The sequence below is a fragment of the Carcharodon carcharias genome, chromosome 6 (assembly GCF_017639515.1).
Source record: "Carcharodon carcharias isolate sCarCar2 chromosome 6, sCarCar2.pri, whole genome shotgun sequence".
Lineage (NCBI taxonomy): Eukaryota > Metazoa > Chordata > Chondrichthyes > Lamniformes > Lamnidae > Carcharodon > Carcharodon carcharias.
In genome coordinates this window covers 70,122,437-70,144,245 of record NC_054472.1, presented here as the reverse complement: position 1 = coordinate 70,144,245, position 21,809 = coordinate 70,122,437, and the positions used below count along the sequence as shown (strand labels likewise).

The following is a 21,809-nucleotide window of genomic DNA, read 5'->3' as shown; positions in this document are numbered from 1 at the left end:
ACCCCATTGTTATGATCTGGCAGATGGTAATTGTCACTCTGACCAAATTCCAAAGGGAAACTTGGTCCAGCTTTCACAGCAATTTTGTAATTTGTATTTATTACGAGAACACTGAAGTCAGAAGCAATGAGTCCACCACCACCTTTGGAAATTTTAAAGATTAAATTAAAACATTTATTAACAAAAGAAAAGAAAAAGTTAAAAACACAAGCTTACGGTTATACAGTTAAACTTAATCTTATAGTAGTTCCCAAAAGATTTCTACTTAACTAGACTCCCAACTACACACCCCTTTTCAGGCAACAGTCTGAATAGATTCTTAATCTATAAAAACATCCAGCAATATTATCACAAGCACCATTGTTGCCAAAAGGGGGGTATTTCCACAGCTTCTCTCTCCCTCTCACTTAATGGAATTCCAAGGCTTTTAACAAAACCTTGCTCTCTGATACAAACAAACACCTCTCTGGGGTGGCTAGAGGCTGCTTTTCCACAGGTCTGTTTCACACAGTCCACCTCTCAAGATCTCACACAAGCACTCCATACAGCTTTCTTTAAATATATTTTCTCCCTTTTGACCTATAAATCCCATTGTTTCACCCTTCCTTTGGAAGTTATTTTTCCCAGATTATAAAAATCTTTCATATTATCCTTATGGCCAACACTTTTGGGAAAAATAACCTGAATAACTTTGCTTTATTTATCAGTTATAAAACATCTTATCATATCCCTCTGAAAATCAAACAACTTCTCAACTTATCTACAAATGCAAGTTCCATTCACATTGTATCTGCTGCGACTTCATCTTAGCTTGCCCATCTCCGTTTCAAAATGTCTGTTTTTTTACACTTAATCCCTTTGATGATTCAAACCTTGCAGGCTGACCATCTTCAGTTTAATTAAATTAGACACACACACACACCCCCACACACAAAGCCTGCTTCAATATGCCACAGTAATATTAGGGGAAAAAATAATAATTCCTTTATACCATGAAGTCTCATAGCATCAGATGAAACATGGGCAAGGAAATCTCCTGCTGCTTATGATGTACTGACCCCCTTAATGCTGAACAACACTTGGAGGAAGCACTGAGGAAGAAAGGGTGCAGAATGTACTCTGGGTGGGGGACTTCAATTCTAATCCCAAGATTGGCTCAGTAACACCACTATGACCAAGGTAGAGTCGTAGAGTTATACAGCACAGAAACAGGCCCTTCAGCCCTTGTGTCTGTGCTGGCCACCAAGCGCCTATCTATTCTAATCCCACTTTCTAGCACTTGGCCCATAGCCCTGTAATAAAAGTTAAGATCTATCAAGCCAGGTTCCACCCTAGGATCAGGCTTGTTCAGTTGTAACATCAGCTGGGATCATAACACAAGTTCCAGGCAATGTCTACCTCCAACAAGAGAGAACCTAACCATTGCTGCTTGACATTCAGTGGCATTAGCATTGTTGAAACCCCTACTATCAACATCTGTGGCTACAAGAGCAGGTCAGAGGCTAGGAATCCTGCAATGAGTAACTCATCTCCAGACTCCCCAAAGCTTGTCCACCATCTACAAGGCACAAGTCAGGAGTGTGATGAGTGCAGCTCCAATAACACTCAGGAAGCTTGCCACCATCCAGGACAAAGCAGCCCACTTGATTGGTACCCCATCCAGAAACATTCACTCCCTCCACCACCAACGCACAGTGGCAGCAGTGTGTACCATCTACAAGATGCACTGCAGGAATTCACCCCCAAGTCTCCTTAGACAGCACCTTCCAAACTCACGACTGCTACCATCTAAAAAGACAAGGACAGCAGATGCTTGGGAATACCACCTGGAAGTTCCCCTCCAAGCCACGCACCATCCTGACTCGGAAATATATTGCTGTTCTTTCACTGTCGCTGGATCAAGATCCTAGAACTCCTTTCCTAACAGCACTGTGGGTGTACCTACACCACATGGACTGCAGCAGTTCAAGAAGGCAGCTCACAACCACGTTCTGAAGGGCAGGAAGGATGGGCAATAAATGCTGGCTTTGCCAGTGACATCCAAATCCCATGAATGAATTTTTAAAAATTAAAATGGTGGGCAGGACTCAATTCCGGGATTCTCGCCCCTATTCCCGGTCCCTCTAATTTTCGCTAGCGCAGGATAAAGGTGCAGCTAGAAGGCCACATCCTGCATTCCCAACCTGGATGGCTCCATTGCAAGGGTAAGCATATCCTAGTCCCCTGCAATTTTCATGGAATCAAGCCAGTTCTCTAAGATCCATGGTTCAAAGATCTCAGAGGGGTTGTGATGCATAGTGTCGATTCAGAAACTTTTTGAAACCTAAGTTCAAATGGTCTTATCCATGCCCCCTCCATTCCAGCTTGATGCCAATTCATGCCTCCCACCCATCTCCTTGGTCTCTTATAGCCCCCATGCTAACTCAGTGCCAACTTATGTCTACTCACCTGCCCACAATGGTCCCTCATACCCTCCATGCCAACTCATGGCCCTTCCATACCCATTCACCTAGTATACACTATGTACAGAATCAATGAACTCTATAGTAACAATGGCATGTTTGAAACTGCTTGGAAAATAATCCATTCATAATTCTACAGCCCAATAAAAGTTTCAATCAAAAAATATCAATAACAGAAGCTTTAAGTACTTCATACCTCTTAATCTTGTGCAAATAAACATTGAGACATTGGCAAAAGAGATCACAGAAGAAATAGCTTATGATTACCACATAAAGATGCCAATCAAGCAAAGTCAACAGTTCTATCCAACCTCCCACTCATGTATTCCATTTGTGAGCCTCGGCTCTCAGCCAAACATGTATCAATGGCAGGCAACCAACTTGCTCTCAGGAGGCAGGGTGGCATTTAAATATTTTTATGAGGTTCAGGATCAGACCCCTCCCCAGAGTTTGTACTGGATCCCCACTCCCCTCCACACTCTCAGTAGCAACTGCATACTCCCTACCTGGTCCTGCAACCTGCTACAGAGTTCTCCCCATCTGTCTGGAAGCCAAGTCTTTCAATCAGGTTGACCTCTGGGTGGTGAACCTGCAGGAAAAGCTACATACACCGTTAAGTTAAAACTCTACAGCATGCAGGGAAATCCTGAATTCCGGGTTTCTCATCAGAGATTTCTCCCACCTGCAACCCACACCTGCCAAGGTAGTGGCCAATATCTCTGTTCTTATTTGAAAATTGTAATTAAATGAGTTTAAAATTATAGTTGTATTCCAATTATTAATTTTATTGACCAACAAAATTAATGAAGAGGCTATTAACATAAAGAATTAGAAATCTCTGACCAACTGAACAGAGAAAAAGATAGATTCATGTTTTGAATATAGACTTTTCAGTCAGAAATGGATTTCTTGCAAACCTGTTGTGCATTTTCTGTTTTTATTTTACATCTCCAGCTTTGAAGTTTGTGTTTAAATTCTTTACCAATTTATTTTTGAAAATGTCAAAATACATATTTCAGTTATAGGCAATGGATGTAAAGTTTTGGTTAAACTTTGTATGTACATGAGTATTTTGTGCCTGCCTTTGGCTACAGTAGTTTCTTTGTTTTATAATGACAGTGCCTGAGTGGGAAGAGAACCCTCTACTGGAGATGCGCTGGTAATGTGTTGATAGATGGGAGTGGAACAATACAAGTCCATCTGCTGCTGAAAACTTATCCATGCCTTTGTCATCACCAGACTATAAGGTTAAAGTTTAAGACTAAGTAAGACAAAGGCCAACATAATAAATTGGAAAAAGCTGACTTTAAGGGTATGAGACTGAAACAAGGGAAAACTGGAAAAAATTACTCACAAAGAAGTAGAACAACAGTGGGAAACATTTAAAATGCTGACCAATAGAGTCCAGGAGAAATATACCCCACTATACAAACAAGAACAAATGAGCCAATAATGTCACACCATGAATGAGTAAAGAAATAAGAGCAAAACTGAAGCTAAAGGAAAAGGCATGCGACTAAATATATAGATAACAAAGTAGAGGGTGAGTAAAAGAATATGAAAAGATTAGGAAAGAAATAAAAAAGGAAGACAAAAAGAAACCATGAAATTTAATTATTAAGGAGTGTAAAAAGAAATAGTAAAATATTTTACAGGCACACGTAACAAATGAAAAATAAGGCTAAGGATAGGGTTAAGGGATACATATGACAAACTCACGGTGATGAAAGTGAAATGGTAGAAAAATTAAACAAAAAGCTTGATGTATTTGATAGTCTTTATTTGCCCATCTTTCTGTACATTTCTATGTGCAGGCTATGTACTGAATCTGCCAGGTTTGTGGCTTAGAGTTCACCCAGTCAGTAGTTGAGCTGAGTGACAATCCCCAGTCTGCAATCTCCCATTGGAGAATTCAATTCTTCCTCTATCGGTTCCTCGCTAGGATCCGTGCACAACTCAGACCACACACAGTTAGTTAATTTTCCTTCCATGTTTATTTCTATATGTTGAACTTTTCTCATTTAAGTTTTAAAATCAAACAAAAGAACGTAGGTAAAATGACAGAGAGGAAAAAACCCTCTTGTCCATCCAGCCTGTCCCATACAACTGCAATGCTTTGTACAGCAAAATATATAGGCTTCTCCAGCCCAGCCAAGATTGTTATCTCCTGGGAGAGGCATAAAACATTTTAAAAACCAAGGTTAAATTTGGAGAAATTTTTCTAGGGGAAATTCTTCTCCGAACCCTTTAGGCAATCAAAAGATCACTCTGGCCCTCATAAGGCTATACATTGCAAGACGATTACTTTGCTACTCCTACTTTGCAGACATCATCTGAACGCAGGGCCTCATATCCTGGGTTCCAACAATCTCCTGTCCAATTCTAACAGAAGCCACTTCCTGAATGTTCTTCGATGACTTGAAAGATTTTGTTGGATTGTCCACTTCTGTGTCATTAGAGGTTGAACGAAAACTGTTCCAATATTTCTCTTTTAAAAGTGCTAACTTTTAATTCACTGGTTTCTAATCTCTTTCATTAATCTCAAGTGTGGTGGTATTCAGTAGAATACTACTGAAATTATAATCCTGAGGACTGGACTGATAATTGGGAGATATGACTTCAAATCATTCTGTGGCATTTAGTGGATGAATTCAATTTATTAAATAATGGAAAAAAGCCTCATATCAGTAATTGCGACCATGAAACTTTCAGATTGTTGTAAAAATTCAACTGCTTTACTAATGTCCTTTAAGGAAGGAAAATCTGCCATCCTTATCTAGCAAGCCACACAAATATATCCACAAAGTGCAAGAGGAATAATATCGGCTGGACCGCCTGACATTGACCTAGGTATCATTGGATTTGAACATGACAAAGGCAAACTCGGTCCAGTTGACCCTGAAAGATCCTCTTCACAAACACCTGGAAACTTGTGCCAAACTCCGCAGAGCTGTTCCACAGCCTAATCGAGCAACAGCCTGACATATCATTACTTACAGAATCACACATATCATATAGTGTTCCAGAATTCTTCACAACCATCACTGGTTATGTCCTAAAGGGGCGGCACAGTGGGACACAGTTCGAAGGAAATAGCCCTGGAAGACTTCAACATTGATTTCGGACCCCGTGAAGTCTCGGGCCATTAAATCAAACATGGGCAAAATAATAGCCTTCATTTTCTTAAATCCTAAGCTCTGGAATTCTCTTTGAAACTATCGCTGCTTCTTTAACACTCTCAGTTGATCAGTACTCTGCCATGTCAAACACCATTTTCAAGAGTACATAATGTACTCTGGAGACAGGTATTTCGATAACTATAAGTAACATTACTTCTGATTAATCTGGCTAAGTCCTGAAGGACAAAGCTGCCAAACTGAGCCGATGGCAGGTGAGGGAACCAGCACGAGGGAAAAGTCTTCTTGACCACTCCCTCACCAATCTACCTGTTGCAGATTCATGACAGTTTTGGTTGCAGTTTCCTTCACATAGTCCTTCTGGAGATAAAACCCCACCTTCATATTAAGGATACCCTCCATCGTGTTGTTGGCACTACTACCGTGCTAAATGGGATAGGGTCAGAACAGATCTAGAATCTGTTCTTGAAAACTGAGCATCCATGAGACACTATGAACTAAAAGCAGCAGAACTGTATTTCACCACATCTGTAATTTCATGATTAGTCATATTCCTCACTCTGTCATTACTATCAAGCTAGGCTAAATCCTGGTTCAATGAGGATGATGGAAGAGCATGCCAGAATCAACAGCAGGCATACTGAAAATAAAACTATGTGTACCTGAAAATCAGGTATCAACTCAGGAAAGCTACAAAACAGGACTAAGTGTACAACACCTAACAATGGAAGCAGTATGCTTTAGACAGAACTAAGTAATCCCACAGCCAACAGATCAATTCAAAGTTCTGTTCTCCTGCCAAATCCAGCCATGATTTGCAGACACATGTTGCCTTGGGAAAATCTCTTATATTCTCTTTATTCTTTAATGGGATGTGGGTGTTGCTGGCAAGGCCAGCATTTGTTAAACATCCCTAATTGCCCTTGAACTGAATGGCTTACTAGGCCCTTTCAGGGGGCAGTGAAGAGTCAACCACATTACTGTAGGTCTGGAGACACATGTAGGCCAGACCAGGTAAGGACAGCAGATTTCCTTCCATTCATGAAGCAGATGGGTTTTTACAATAGTTGACATTAGCTTTGTGGTCAAGCTTACAGCAACTAGCTTTCAGTTCCAGATTTCATTAATTGAATTTAAATTCCACCAGCTGCAGTAGTGGGATTTGAACCCCTGTGCCCAGAGCAACAACTTAGGCCTCTGGATTACTAGTCCAGAGACATTACTACTAAGACAAGGTCTCCCACATCCTCAAGGCATAACGTCCCTTTCAAAGACATTTTTATAAATGCTTTAACTCTGGAGAGCACAGCCCAAAGTATTTCCCCAACATGAGTAGCTCCTATCATTGTTAACATTTAACACACCCTAAAACAAAGATTATTGAGCAAGGAAATGAAACATAGCAAATACTGCCTACAACAACCTGAAGCAAACTTTTGGCTGAAAAATGCTGTGTTAGTTGAAGAATGAAAGGGAGTTTACAATGGATCAGTTCATGCAGAAGCTGATCTTCATTCAGGTAGTTATTGCAGAATGCAAGGGATTAGTCAAGTAATACTGAGAACAAAGATGCTGGAAGTAATTATATGGGAATGGAGGTTAAGTGACCAGAACAAACCAGATGAAGTGAGCATTATCCACGAGAACACATCTAGGAAGTTATATCTGCTGAAGATATGAGGGTGACTCCCTATTGTAGGTGTATTTGGGACATATGTAATGTGTCCACCATGGCCGTTACCACACCGCTGGTACACAATAATCTGCGCGGAATTCCACCTCAACTCCCGGGCCAACAATTGGATAGAAGCAGTCAAGATCCAGATCCAAGTAATTTTTTTTTATTCGTTCATGGGATGTGGGCGTCACTGGTTCGGCCAGCATTTATTGCCCATCTCTGATTCACCTGGCTCAGAGGGCATTTTAGAGTCAACCACATTGCTATAGGTCTGGAATTGAGTGTAGGCAAGGCCAGGATTTAGAAGTGGTTTTAGCCCTTCTAACTTTTCCTGGGTAATTACTCTGCGAAGAGAGTCGGAACCATCCCAAGTTTCCAATTTAAATTGGAGTATCGGATGGTTCCCGGCGCAGGGTAATTGCTCATCAGAAGTTTCAACTTCTAGGCAATTGCCATGCAGTTCTTGCGTGGGGACACATATCTTCTGTGGTAACCCAGAGATCGGAAGTTCTGGACCTTTTTTTTAAATGCCCTTACCCTGGAGAGCACACCCACATGTTTTCCCTAACTTGAGCTCCAGTTCGTTGTTAACTTTTAGCACACCTTAGAACTCAGGTCATCGACAACTAAATGCAACCCAGAATGAGGAAAGGAAATATGGACCACAAAGACCAGGTGGGATAAATATTTGACTGGAAAATGTTGCATTACGTGCGGAATGAACAGGATTTTACAATAACAAAAAGAGAATTCTGGAAAAACTCAGCAGGTCTAGCAACATCTGTGGACAGAGAAACAGAGTTAACATTTCGAGGAGTAATGGCTAAAAAAGGTGCTGAAGGTGACAAAGGTAAGAAAGCAGAACGTGATAATAGCAGAACAAGGGCCAGCACTCTGGAAAAAAACATGAACACTCCTTGTGGGAGTGGGGTGTGGGGAAGGGGGTGGTGGTAAGGAAAAAAGGATAGAAAATAGGATAAAAAGGGGATAAAACCATGGATAAATGAATAAAAATAAAAATAAGTGGATAAAAAAGAAATTAATGTAGAAAAAAGGGAATGAAAAAGGGGTGATGATAGAAGAAAGAATTCATGGTCTGAAGTTGTTGAACTCAATGTTACGTTTGGAAGGCTGTAAAGTGCCTAATCGGAAGATGAGGTACTGTTCCTCCAGTTTGTGTTGGGCTTCACTGGAACATTGGAGCAGGCCAAGGATGGACATGTGGGCATGAGAGCAGGTTGGTGTGTTGAAATGGCAAGCGACAGGAAGGTCCGGGTCATGCTTTTGGACAGACCAGAAGTGTTCTGCAAAGTGGTCACCCAGTTTGTGTTTGGTCTCCCCAGTGTAGAGGAAACCACATTGGGAACAGCGGATGCAGTAGACCAAATTGAAAGAGGTGCAAGTGAAGTGCTGCTTCACCTGAAAAGAGTGTTTGGGCCCTTGGATGGCAAGGAGGGAGGAGGTAAAGGGGCAGGTAGAGCACCTTCTGCGATTGCATGGGAAGGTGCCGTGGGAAGGGGATGAGGTGTTGGGAGTGATGGAGGAGTGGACCAGGTTGTCCCAGAGGGAACGGTTCCTTTGGAATGCTAAAAAGGAGCTACGAGGAAGATGTGTTTGGTGGTGGCATCATGCTGGAGTTTGCAGAAATGGCGGAGGATGATCCTTTGAATGCTGAGACTGGTGTGGTGAAAAGTGAGGACAAAGGGGACCCTATCATGGGTCCAGGAGGGAGGGGAAGGTTTTAAGGCAGAGGTATGGGAGATAGGTTGGACCACAGTGGGGTTAAGGAAGAAGGAAGACATGTCCGAAGCGCTGTTTTGGAAAGTGGCATCATCAGAACTGATGTGATGGAGGTGAAGGAACTGAGAGAATGGGATGAAGTCCTTACAGGAAGCGGGGTGTGAGGAGCTGTAGTTGAGGTAGCTGTGGGAGTCGGTGGGCTTGTAATGAATATTAGTGGACAGGCTATCACCAGAAATGGAGACAGAGAGGTCAAGGAAGGGGAGGACAGTGTCGGAGAAGGTGATAGAGGGGTGGAATTTGGAGACAAAATTGATAAATTTTTCCAGGTCCAGATGAGAGCATGAAGCGGCACTAAAACAGTCATTCATGTACTGAAAAAAGAGTTGTGGGAGGAGGCCTGAGTAGGACTGAAACAAGGAATGTTCAACATACCTCATAAAGAGACATGCATATCTGAGGCCCATGCGAGGACCCATGGCCACTCCTTTTATTTGGAGGAAGTGGGACAAGTTAAAGAAGAAATTGTTTAGGGAGAACAAGTTCAGCCAGGCGGAGGAGAGTGGTGGTGGATGGTGATTGTTCGGGCCTCTGCTCACAGACGAAGTGGAGAGCTCCCAGATCATCCTGGTGGGGGATGGAGGTGTAGAGGGACTGGATATCCATGGTGAAGAGAAGGCGCTTAGGACCAGGGAACTGGAAATTGTTAATATGATGTAGGGCATCAGAGCGGAAATAGGTGGGAAGAGACTGGATTAGGGGAAAGAGAATGGAGTCAAGATAGGAAGAAATGAGTTCCATGGGGCAGGAGCAGGCTGACATGATTGGTCTGGGAGACTATGAGGTTGGAAACTGTGGAGGGGAGATCTCCAGAGGAGATGTGGTCAGTGACAGTCCTGGAAACAATGACTTGATGTTTGGTAGTGGGGTCATGGTCCAGGGAGAGGTAGGAAGAAGTGTCTAGAGTTGGAGCTCAGCCTCTGCGAGGTAGAGGTCAGTGCGCCAGACAACAACAGCACCGCCCTTGTTGGCAGGTTTGATAACAAAGTCAGGGTTGGACCTAAGAGAGCAGAGTGCGGCAAGTTCAGAAGGAGACAGGTTAGAGTGAGTGAGGGGAGCAGAGAAATTGAGATGGCCGATCTCACGCTGACAGTTCTCAATGAAAAGTTCAAGAGCAGGTAAGAAGCCAGAGGGAGGGGTCCAGGTGGAAGGAGAATACTGGAGGTGGATGAAAGGATCCATGGAATGGGGGGGAGGACTCCTGTCGAAAGAAGTGAGCACGGAGACGAAGGCAGCGGAAAAAGAGTTCAGCATCGTGCTGAGCCCGAAATTCATTGGGGTGAGGGTGTAAGGGTATGAAACTGAGTCCTTTGATGCATTCAGAACGTTCAGCATCAGAGAGGGGAAGGAGGTCAGAGGGTAACTTTACAGCCTTCTGGACTTAACATTGAGTTCAACTTCACACCATGAACTCTATCCTCACCTCTTTTTTTAATCCCCTTTTTTCTATATTCATTTTTATTTTTTAATCCACTTATTTTTATTACTTTTCATTTATCCATGGTTTCATCTTTTTTATCCCCCTTCTATCCCATTTTCTATCCTCTTTTGTCCCACCTCCGTCCCCTCCCCCCACCCCATCCCCCAAAAGGGCCATTTGTTACTTGTTCGTGTTTTTTTTCAGAGTGCTGGCCCTTATTCTGCTATTATCACATTCTGCTTTCTTACCTTTGTCACCATCAGCACTTTTTTAGCCCTTACCACTACCATTAACACCCCCTTTGTCCTTTTGTTCATGACATCTTTGTCAATCTCTCTTTTGTCCCCACCTATCACTGGCCTTCTATCCAGCTCCACCTGCCCCACCCTCTCCTTAAACAGTATAAATTTCATCACATTTCCACTTCTCTTCAACTCTGAAGCAGGGTCATGCGGACTCGAAACATTAACTCTGTTTCTCTCTCCACAGATGCTGCTAGACATACGGAGTTTATTCAGTATTTTCTGTTTGTGTTTTAGATTTCCAGCATCCACAGTATTTTGCTTTTATCTTAGGATTTAGCAATAGATCAGTTTACAAGGAAGCTGAAACCCATTCAGGTATTCCATACAGAATGCTGGAAATTAATCAACTTGCACTGAGAACAAAGATGGTAGAGGCAGTTGCTTGGGAATGAACACTTAAGTCAGCTGTTAAAGTATTATCTAAGAATGCCAGTTCAAATTGTGCAATCGTGGAGATATGACGGTGACTCAATGTTGTAGGTGTAATTGGGACACATATAGTGTGTTCACCATGGCCGGTATCACACTGCTGATAAAAAATAATCTGATAGGAGTATCAACTCAACAGCCAAGCCATCACTCAGATACTGGCAAGACCCAGATTAAAGCAATTCAACCGAACTGTTTGGATCTAGTGCCTGTGAACAAAACTCCAATTGTCTATTTGGTCAGCAAGACCAAGTGCTTGCCACCCTGAATAACAGTTGGACAGTGTTTTGAAACATAAAAATTTCCTAAATTACAGGAGGGGTGTCTTTAATCTTCAAAAGACTTGGCATTCTCTGCAGTTACGCTGGCAGCACTCAACACCAGGGTTATCTGAGAAGCAAGGTATCATAAGTGAGTGCAGTAGTGATAAAAATGTGCGTGTAATGGTTGTTTTTCATTTGTTCACGGGGTATGGGCATTGCTAGTTAGGCCAGCATTTATTGCCCATCCCTAATTACGCTTGAGAATATAGTAGTGAGCTGCCTTCTTGAACCGTTGCATTCCGTGTGGTACAGGTACACACACAGCGCTGTTAGGAAGGGAGTTCCAGGGTTTTGACTCAGTGACAGTGAAGGAATGGTGATATATTTCCAAGTCAGGATGGTGTATGGCCTGGGAGGGAACTTGCAGGTGGTGGTGTTCCCATATATCTGCTGCTCTTGTCCTTCTAGGTCGTGAGTTGGAAAGTGGTGTCGAAGGAGCCTTGATGAATTGCTGTAGTGCATCTTGGAGATGGTACACACTGCTGCCACTGTGCATTGGTGGTGGAGGGAGTGAATGTATAAGGTGGTGGATGGGATGCCAAACACATGGGCTCCTTTATCTTCGATGATGTTGAGTTTCTTGCGTGTTGTTGGAGCTGCACTCAGGCAGACAAATATTCCATCACACTCCTGACTTGTGCCTTGTAGATGGTGGACAAGCTTTGGGGAGGCAGGAGGTGCATTACTCGCCGCAGAATTCCTAGCCTCTGACCTGCTCTTGTAGCCACAGCATTTATATGGTTGGTCCAGTTCAGTTTCTGTTCAATGGTAATGCCCAGGATGTTGATAGTGGGGGATTCAGCGATGGTAATGCCATTGAATGTCAAGGGGAGATGGTTAGAATCTCCCTTGTTGGAGATGGTCATTGCTTGGCATTTGTGTGGCACAAATGTTACATGCTACTTATCAGCCCGAGCTGCATATGGACACGGACCACTTCAGTATCTGACGGGTCACGAATGGTATGGAACATTCTGCAATCATCAGTGAACATCCCCACTTCTGACCTTATGATGGAGGGAAGGTCATTGATGAAGCAGCTGAACTTGATTAGGCCTAGGTCACTACCCGAAGGAACTTGAGCTTGCCCTAAGCTGGTCCATGTCTTGTGACTCTTGAATGTCTGGATGTCTGGAGATTATCGTATGCTGCTATTAAGGTTCAGGAAGTTTGGCCACCCCTGATATATTTTATAAACACTTAGGTTTTAAACCCAGAAATAGGACACTCAGCAGGTTACTCCCCATTTTATTTTTATTTACGTGTAAGAGTTCCCCTCTACTTTACGGGAACTTGAATATTCCATTAGTTCTCCTGGGTTCAAACCAAGATGCGCCACAGGTCTTAGGAATCCACAGTGACTCTCTTCAGTTTTCCAGCATGGCAGAGATCTTTCTCTCTCTCTCTGCATGGATTCCATTGCCAATCTCTTCCACTTGCTTTACTAGTGAAAGGGAGTTCAAGCACCCTCCAATCCTGCAGCGACCACACGAGACTCAAGCTTCTTTCACTGGTTTCATTCAAGCATGCAGGGAGACTGTACCCGTACAAGATGGGTACAAGCTCCCCGAATGGTTACATTTTCTTGCATTTATACTTTTCCCTCATCTTCCTCTATTTGCATGCACCAATGATCAATGTCTACATGTTTTAACCTCGTTACAAGACCCAATCATTTACACACGTAACTAGTTTGTTAGTTCTATCCTATTATCTTCGAGACACTCGTACATAATTATATTATCCATTATGGGACATCCAATCCCTCTACACCTCCATCCCCCACCGGGATGGTTTGATGGCTCTCCGCTTCTTCCTCGAACAGAGGCCCAAACAATCCCCATCCACCACTACTCTCCTCCGTCTGGCTGAACTTGTTCTCATACTGAACAATTTCTCATTAAACTCCTCTCACTTCCTCCAAATAAAAGGTGTGGCTATGGGTACGTGCATGGGCCCCAGCTATGCCTGTTTCTTTATGGGGTATGTGGAACATTCCTTGTTCCAGTCCTACTCTGGCCCCCTCCCACAACTCTTTCTCCGGTACATCGATCATTACTTCGGTGCTGCTTCATGCTCTTGTTTGGACCTGGAAAAATTTATTGATTTTGCTTCCAATTTCCACCCCTCCATCATTTTCACATGGTCCATCTCTGACATTTCCCTTCCCTTCCTTGACCTCTCTGTCTTAATTTCTGGTGAGAGACTGTCCACCAATATCCATTACAAGCCTACCGACTACCTGAGCTACCTCGACTACAGCTCTTCATACCCTGCTTCCTGTAAAGACTCCATCTGATTCTCTCAGTTCCTTCACCTCCTTCTCATCTGTTCTGATGATGCCACTTTTAAAAACAGTTCCTCTGACATGTCTTCCTTATTCCTTAACCAAGGGTTTCCACCCACGGTCGTTGACAGGGCCCTCAACCGTGTCTGGCCCATCTCCTGCGCATCCACCCTCACACTTTCTTCTCCCTCCCAGAAACATGATAGGGCCCCCTTGTCCTCACTTATCACCCCACCAGCCTCCGCATTCAAAGGATCATCCTCCGCCAGTTCCACTAACTCCAGCATGATGCCACACATCTTCCCATTACCTCCCCGGCGGCATTCCATAGGGATCGTTCCCTCTGTGACACCCTGGTCCACCCCTCCATCACCTCCTACACCTCAACCCCCTTCCACAGCACCTTCCCATGCAACCGCAGAAGATGCAACACCTGCTCCTTCACTTCCCCTCTCCGCACTGTCCAAGGGCCCAAACACTCATTTCAAGTGAAGCAGCATTTCACTTGCACATCCCTTAACTTAGTCTACTGAATTCGTTGCTCCTAATGCGGTTTCCTCTACATTGGAGAGACCAAACACAGTCTGGGTGACCGCTTTGCAGAACACCTTCGGTCTATCTGCAAGCATTACCCAGACCTTCCTGTCACTTGCCATTTCAACACTCCACCCTGCTCTCATGCCCACATGTCCGTCCTTGGCTTGCTGCATTGTTCCAGTGAAGCTCAACGCAAACCGGAGGAACAGCACCTCATCTTCCAACTAGGCACTTTACAGCCTTCTGGACTGAATATTGAGTTCAACAATTTTAGATCATGAACACTCACCTCCAACCCCACCCCCTTTCCGATTATCCCCCTCCTTTTTGTTTTTTTTCCAATAATTTATATAGATTTTTCTTTTCCCACCTATTTCCATTATTTTTAAATGTATTTTCATCCATTGTTTTATCTCTACCTTTTAGCCTTTTTCGATTCCTTCACCCCACCCCACTCCCACTAAGGCTATCTGTACGTTGCTCGTCCTGCTTTCTACCCTTAATTAGCACATTCCTTTAGATAATATCACCACCTTCAACACCTCTTTGTCCTTTTGTCTGTGACATCTTTTGGTTATCTCCACCTATCACTGGCCCTCTATCTAGCTCTTCTTGTCCCAACACCCCCCCCTTAAACCAGCTTATATCTCACCCCTTTTCTATTTTTCCTTAGTTCTGTTGAAGAGTCATGCGGACTCGAAACATTAACTGTGCTCCACTCCACAGATGCTGCCAGACCTGCTGAGTTTTTCCAGGTATTTTTTGCTTTTGTTTTGGATTTTAACCCTTTCACCTCCTCCTTCAACCAGGCAGGTCTGACAATTTTAATTCCTCATGTATTTGGACTTTCCATTCTGAGCATGGGTCCTGTTTAGTGACTCCAGATCAAGAACAGCCCTGGTTCCTAATGGTCTCTATGCTGCTTGTTCTGGCTGCTGGCACAATTGCCTTCTCATTGTCTTTCGACCAGACTATCTGTGAGAAAAAGCACACAAACCCCCGAGACAAAAGGCTGCCTCCCAATCCTTACAGTAACATGGCACACCTGGGATGCCCCAAATAATGATTCAAACCATTCATCCAGAATTCCTAAACCTGTCCTTTGTTCTGAAAGTATATGGATACCTTAAGACCTTCCCTTGTTTACCCATTGCTTTCAATCTTTCTTTGATCTGGAAACAACCTGAATAATTTATATCTCTAATGAGGCCAACTGCAAACTTGCCGGCACCATTCCTAAACCAAGTGCAGAACACCTATTGTTTATTGTTTTCACACATCTAACTCTCTCACCCCTTTTAGTATACACAGGCCATCCTTTGAATGGTAATTATCTTAGGGTGTTTTCTCAAACCCAGGTTTTCTCCCCCCATTCATCTTATATTTAAAAATTCAAGCCTCAAAACGTATTAATCATGAAATTAGATATTTTCACAGCATTATAGATAAGTATTAGGTAATACATTTTGATAAGGAGAATAAGGAGGCCAAGCATCCATTAGAAAATAAATACCTAAAGAGAACAAATGAATGGAGGGGCCTCGAAACGTCAACTTTGTTCTTCTCCGCCGATGCGGCCGGACCTGCTGAGTTTTTCCAGGTAATTCTGTTTTTTGTTTTGGATTTCCAGCATCCGCAGTTTTTTGTTTTTATAAATGAATAGAGGGATCTGGGGGCATTGATACACAGATCATTAAAAGAAGCAATGCAGGTTAATAAGGCCATAAAAAAGCTAGCAAGGCACTGGAGTTTATTTACACTGGAAGAAAAAATTGAAAAGCAGATAAGTTATGTTAAACTTGTATAGAATCTTGATTAAATTACACTTGGTGTATTGTGAATCGTTCTAGTCTACGACCAAGTGAACAGCTGCGTTTGCCCATATCAAAGATGGCGGCGCGGTACGCTGAACCGGCTCTAATCGCACATGCGCTGTACCGACCCTTTCCCCTCCCCCACCCCGTTTCCCTCTGTCGAGTTCCCGGATTTCTCAACAACACACACAAAAAAATCTGATTTCGCCAAATCACAGTGGCGCCTGGGGCCCCTGTGAACCTGCACTGGATTCGGGGTTGCGGCCGCCGTCCCTTTCCACGGGCCCGGCATGAGCGGCTCCAGGAATAACCGGGTGATGATGGAGGGGGTCGGGGCGCGAGTGGTGCGGGGCCCCGACTGGAAGTGGGGCAAACAGGACGGGGGAGAGGGGCATGTGGGCACCGTCCGGAGCTTCGAGAGCCCCGAGGAGGTGGTGGTCGTGTGGGACAACGGCACCGCCGCCAACTACCGGTGCTCCGGGGCCTACGATCTGCGCATCCTGGACAGCGCACCGACAGGTAGGGGTAACTGCGGGCAGGCGAGGCTGTTTGGGCAGCTGGCTCATTGTGTTCAGCCTGTTTGATGGTGCTGAGATCCAGGCCCCACCCGGAGAACTCAATTCAAACATTAAACTAACTGCGATTGGAAAAAAAACCCATGATTCAATTATTCAGTAAATCTATCCTCGGCAATAAAATTATAACTTGATATAACCTGATAACTTGAAATTTAATAATTGAAGTAAATGTTGGAGTAGCTGGAATTGGGGGGCTTAATAATTGACATTGAAGTGACTGCTATTAAGAATGAATACTAGTACAATGACACTGTCCAGAATGCTTGGTTATTGGAATTGATTTGTTGAAGTTGCTTCTTTATATATTTAGTTTTGAAGATTAATGCTGAACAAATACCCTTTTCTGTTATAATTGTAGCTTTGCGTAGCCGGGGGGTGGGTGAGGGGGCAGGCTTCGTAGTTTCGTTTTTAAGTTTTCATGACATTGTGTTGGTTGGGGCAGGGGTTCATTCAGTTGTGTGAAATATGGCTTGTTGTGGTTGCAGCTGAGATGTTTTAACTGTTTCAAAATTAAAAACAGGCTGTGATAGACTAATCTTACTTATTGATTGAAAGTTACAGTATTCTTAAGGGGTTATTACACTTTCCTCCCTTCTCCTCTTCACCTGCAATTGTTACAGTTTAATGATCTTTTGAACATAGAGCATGCATGGTTACATATCTTGTGCATGATTTAAACTGCCATTCAGTTTTCTTATTTAGTTAGTTAGTTTTCATTAATTTGATCTTTAATGGAATCTAGTCTGTATTACGCTTCTTTGATTAGTCATGCACTTCAGTTTTGAATTACCAGCAGGTCTTTTTGTTCTTTGGACTCTTTCGTGAATGGATGACCAAGGATGGGATGAAGAGCCTTCCTCATCTGTACCTGCTTTGTGGTCCCCTAACATTGCTAGGTTATCTTAGATAAGATGTACTGACTGTCATCTGCAGAGTGTAGTTGGTGAATCATTATATTGATATATATTTAAATAAGTATTTCAAATCCAGAAAATGTTGATTTTAAAAAGTATTTATTTAGCTATCACTGGTAGAATCTGATCCAGTGGAAATCTCTACAAATAACTTGTGGGGTCCAGTATGATTGCTGCCATACCACATTGGAAGTAACATCAGCTAGCCAATAACATGTAGTCAATGCAAGTGTATGCTTCTGGTGGCAGACTTTGTGAATTAATGCCTCATTATTGGATTGCCGTTATGACATGCCAACCTTCTGTGATGGCAGCGGTGTGTTTTAGCCGGTTCCTTTGCTTTCCCTCAATCTAAATTAAAGCTTGGGGGAACAGAAATCATATTTTTAAACAATGGACTTGTTTTTAATATTAATACCCAAATAGATACTAATGTTTGGAATTCATTCTTTTTTTCTGTAGTATCATTCCAGGATTATACCATGTTTTAAATGTATGGCATAGGAGCATTGTGTATAATGCTTTAGTTTAGAAAATGTGCAAATGTCATCACAAACCTAGCTACCAGTCTCCCAAAATAAAATTGAATTTGGCTTTTAATTCAAACACGAGAAATGCATGCTTGAGTGGGCTTAATTAATTAGATAAATAAACTTCATGACAAGATGATATAATAATGTCTATATGTTATTGCAAATTATTTTAAAATAGAGTTTTAGTGGTGTCTCTGTGTGTGTGTGCCTTAATTGGATTAAAGCTAGCTGGTCTAGAGGCTTTGATGTATAGAAGAGAAGTAGGCTTGAAATGTTAATTAGATAAACATAGGGAATTTACAAGGTGAAGCGTAAAGGTGGCAATTTGCATTTTTAAATAAACCATTCAAAAGAATGGGTGAAATATTACATCTAGTCAGATGAAGCCAAGCAATGTGTTTACTTTTTTCAAAGCTTACTAATAAAACTGGTATTATGAAAGGTTTTATTCTTAGAAGAGGTAAAGTTCAAAAAACTTAGTGTCACAATGAGACTTTGCATTCAAAAAGGAAAGGAAGAGAAGGCTGTTGGTAAAAGGACAGGGATTCTAAGATCTAAAGCCTCCAGCCTGTAAGCCTCAAGCCACTGTTTGCTAGGACCCAGAGCTGAAAGAAACTCATTTTGAATGTGACTGTCCATAGTGTGCTTTGCCAAGGGTCTGTTTAAATCTGTGTTTTACTGTTGCCTTAATGGAGGCATAACTAGGTGTTAGATTAATTAGAGGATTTTTGTAGTTATTATAGTAATTTTGTAGACATATGTATATGCTTATAATCTTTCCTGCATTAATAAATGTTTAATTTAGTTTTATAAAAACCTCTTGAGACTTGGTCTTATTACTATTGAATTCAAAGCCAGCAGTTTGAAACATACAAATTGTAAAATTGGTTATGACAGTTGTTTCAAGTTTCCTTCTGGGATTTGAACAGTTTGGCATTTACCATTGACTGTGTCATAATACTTTAAGCAAAAGTATTTCCAGGTGTCAGGAAGAGATATTAATATATATATAATGTTATTGGAAATTATTTTTTTAAAAAGTAGAGGTTTAGCCTGTGTGTTAATTAGGTTAAAGCCAGCTAGTCTGGGTGCTGTGATGTAGTTTTGAGATGTAAACAGGGGTAGAGGGTGCATTTGCATTTTGTTGAATACAGCATTCAAGAGTGGGAGTGAAATCTTGCACCTAGCTAGGAGACACCAAGCAATGTTTATATTACTAATAACATTGGTTCTATAAAAGGGTTTCAAAGGGCCTCATGATACAATGAGAGTTTGCATTCAAAAGTATAACCTTAGAGGAGTTTGTGCGTGCAGATCAGAAGCGTGGAAGATCTAAGCCTGTAAGCCTACAACTGTCTACAAAGGAACCAAATTGAAAGGAACCTCATTTTGAATTTGTAAGGTGAAAATGCCTTGCCTGGTGTCTGCTTAAAGCCTGTTGGTTATTGTGGCCTTAGTGGAGATTAATTTGGAAATTTATTAAAAGTTATGATAGTAATTTGTAAACATGTGTATGTGTTTAATACTTTGTTGTAAATTAATATATGTTTCATTTAGTTTGATATAAAAACATCTGGAGGCTTGGTGGGTTCATTTCTGAATTCAGAGTTGCATCTTAAACATACAATTGAAAATATAGGTTATGACAGTTGTTTAAAGTTTCCCTAAGATTTTAAATAACAGCCTTTACCAACTGCTGTGTCACAACAAAAGATAGTAGTCTCTCTTGGCTATTATTAGCTAATATCAGAATTCATGAATGTATTGCTCAGGTAACTGATGTCATCTGAAAGTTTGAGATTAAGTTAGGCTTAAACTACTGTCTGTGTACTGCTGTGTAACTGTATTACTTAACCTTAGCTGTCAGCTGAAGTCTAGTAATGCACTTTTAACTTTGTTACTTTGTTGGCTTGAACGGATTTTCCTCTGAAACGAGTTATTAAGCTGTTACGGCTCAACATGTGATTTGAGAAGCTGCACATGTCTCAGGTGTATGCATGGCTTCTTACATTTACATTTGGCTTTACCAGTGTTCTGCTTCTTGCTAAATCCAACCTGCATGATAAACAGGGCAGAATGAGCAAAGCACAGAGCATTCAGCGGAGTATGGCACCATGAAACAATTAACACTCCTGCCATGTAAGTGCCAGGCATTGACTACTTTGAGCAAAGAATGCCCAGCCAATTTCACCTGTCCTTCAACGGCACCACAATTGACCAGTTTGCCCACCATGAACATTCAGAAAGTTAAATGGCTCAACCATATCAACATTGGCTGCAAGAGCAGAGGAAAGGCTGGGTATTCTGCGATGGGTAATTCACCTGCTGACCCCTTTAAAAACCTCTTCTCCATGCTGAAGTCAAAGGGTGATGGCACTCTAGCCAGTTGCCTACATGGGTGCAGCTGGGACAAGACTCGATTTCAAGAGCATCCATAACAGCAGTTTTCTCAATCGCCGCTCCTGTTATTGGATTTTATCCATCCCTTCCATCGCTGATGCACAATGGTTTACAATATGTACAATATATGGTTTCTGTAACAGCACCTTTCTCCCCTGCGACCCTTTGCATTGAATAGAACAAGAACCGCAAAGTCTTGGCACCACCATTAACTTTAAGTGGCATGTTGTCCTGCTTTGGAAAGTATGACTTCATTGTCAGTGGGCCAAGTCTTTGAATTTTTTTACCTGTCATCTTTATGGGAGTACCATGACCACAATAACTATGACAGCTCAAGAAGGCCTACCAACAAAGCAATAAGGAATGGGTGGTAAATTAGGCATTGCCAGTGTCACCTATCTTCCTAGAAGAAATACTTCAAAAATTGTGGAGTTGGTGAGGAAGTTTTGGTTGTGGCAGACAGTGAGAATGGGAATAGTTTGTGCAGTTAATACAAGGTGTTCTTGTCGTAACATTAGAAATTATGTTGCATTATTCTGGATTATAGTGATCTGTGATTGATCAAAAATAAGAGGTGTGCAGGCAGCAACAAATAAAAGAAGGTATTTTTGATAAAAAATCAAAGAGCTTCTTGAACATTTTTTCAGACCATATCTTACTGTGTAAGTGTTTCTTAGGACCTTGTGATTCTTGCCATGCTTTGTAAGCCAGCCTTTCACTTACAAACTGTCAGACTGGCTCAGTTGGTAAATTTCACTGCTCAGTGGTAACATTTTAGTGCAGCACTCAGAGTGCTGTACTGTCAGAGGTGCTTTCTTTCAGGTGGGATGTTAAATTAACACCCTGTCTGCAGTGGAGTCTTTGAAGCTCGTGATATTTCTTGAAGAGGAGTTTGGGGCTGGGGAGGGGGGTGGGTGGAGTAGTATCCTGGCCAAAATTCATCCTTTAACAACTCCATCAAAAATACATTAATCGGATATTTAAGTCATTCGCTATTTCTGTTAGTACTGCTGTTAGTGTAAATTGGCTGCTTCATTTGCCTGGAAACAATGGCAACATTTCAAGAGTAATTAATTGTATACAGGGGTGTGAAAGGCTTCATATAAGTTCCTTACTTCTTGTTTAGCCAATATTTTGAGCTGGCGCTATGGATGGAAATTTACTCACCACATGTTTGCGAATATAACTCAGT

At 42.1% G+C, this 21,809-nt stretch overlaps 1 protein-coding gene across 2 annotated transcripts in view; it reads left to right on the top strand.

Annotated features, from left to right (window-relative positions):
* Positions 1 to 16,346: 16,346 nt before the first annotated feature.
* mib1 (MIB E3 ubiquitin protein ligase 1) overlaps positions 16,347 to 21,809 on the top strand; it is a 183,633-nt gene continuing 178,170 nt past the window's right edge. For both annotated transcript variants that reach the window (XM_041190600.1, XM_041190599.1), the window contains exon 1: positions 16,347 to 16,711. In XM_041190600.1, coding sequence (XP_041046534.1) covers positions 16,483 to 16,711 — 229 coding nt within the window. In that variant the 5' untranslated portion in view covers positions 16,347 to 16,482. The remainder of the gene's footprint in view (positions 16,712 to 21,809) is intronic.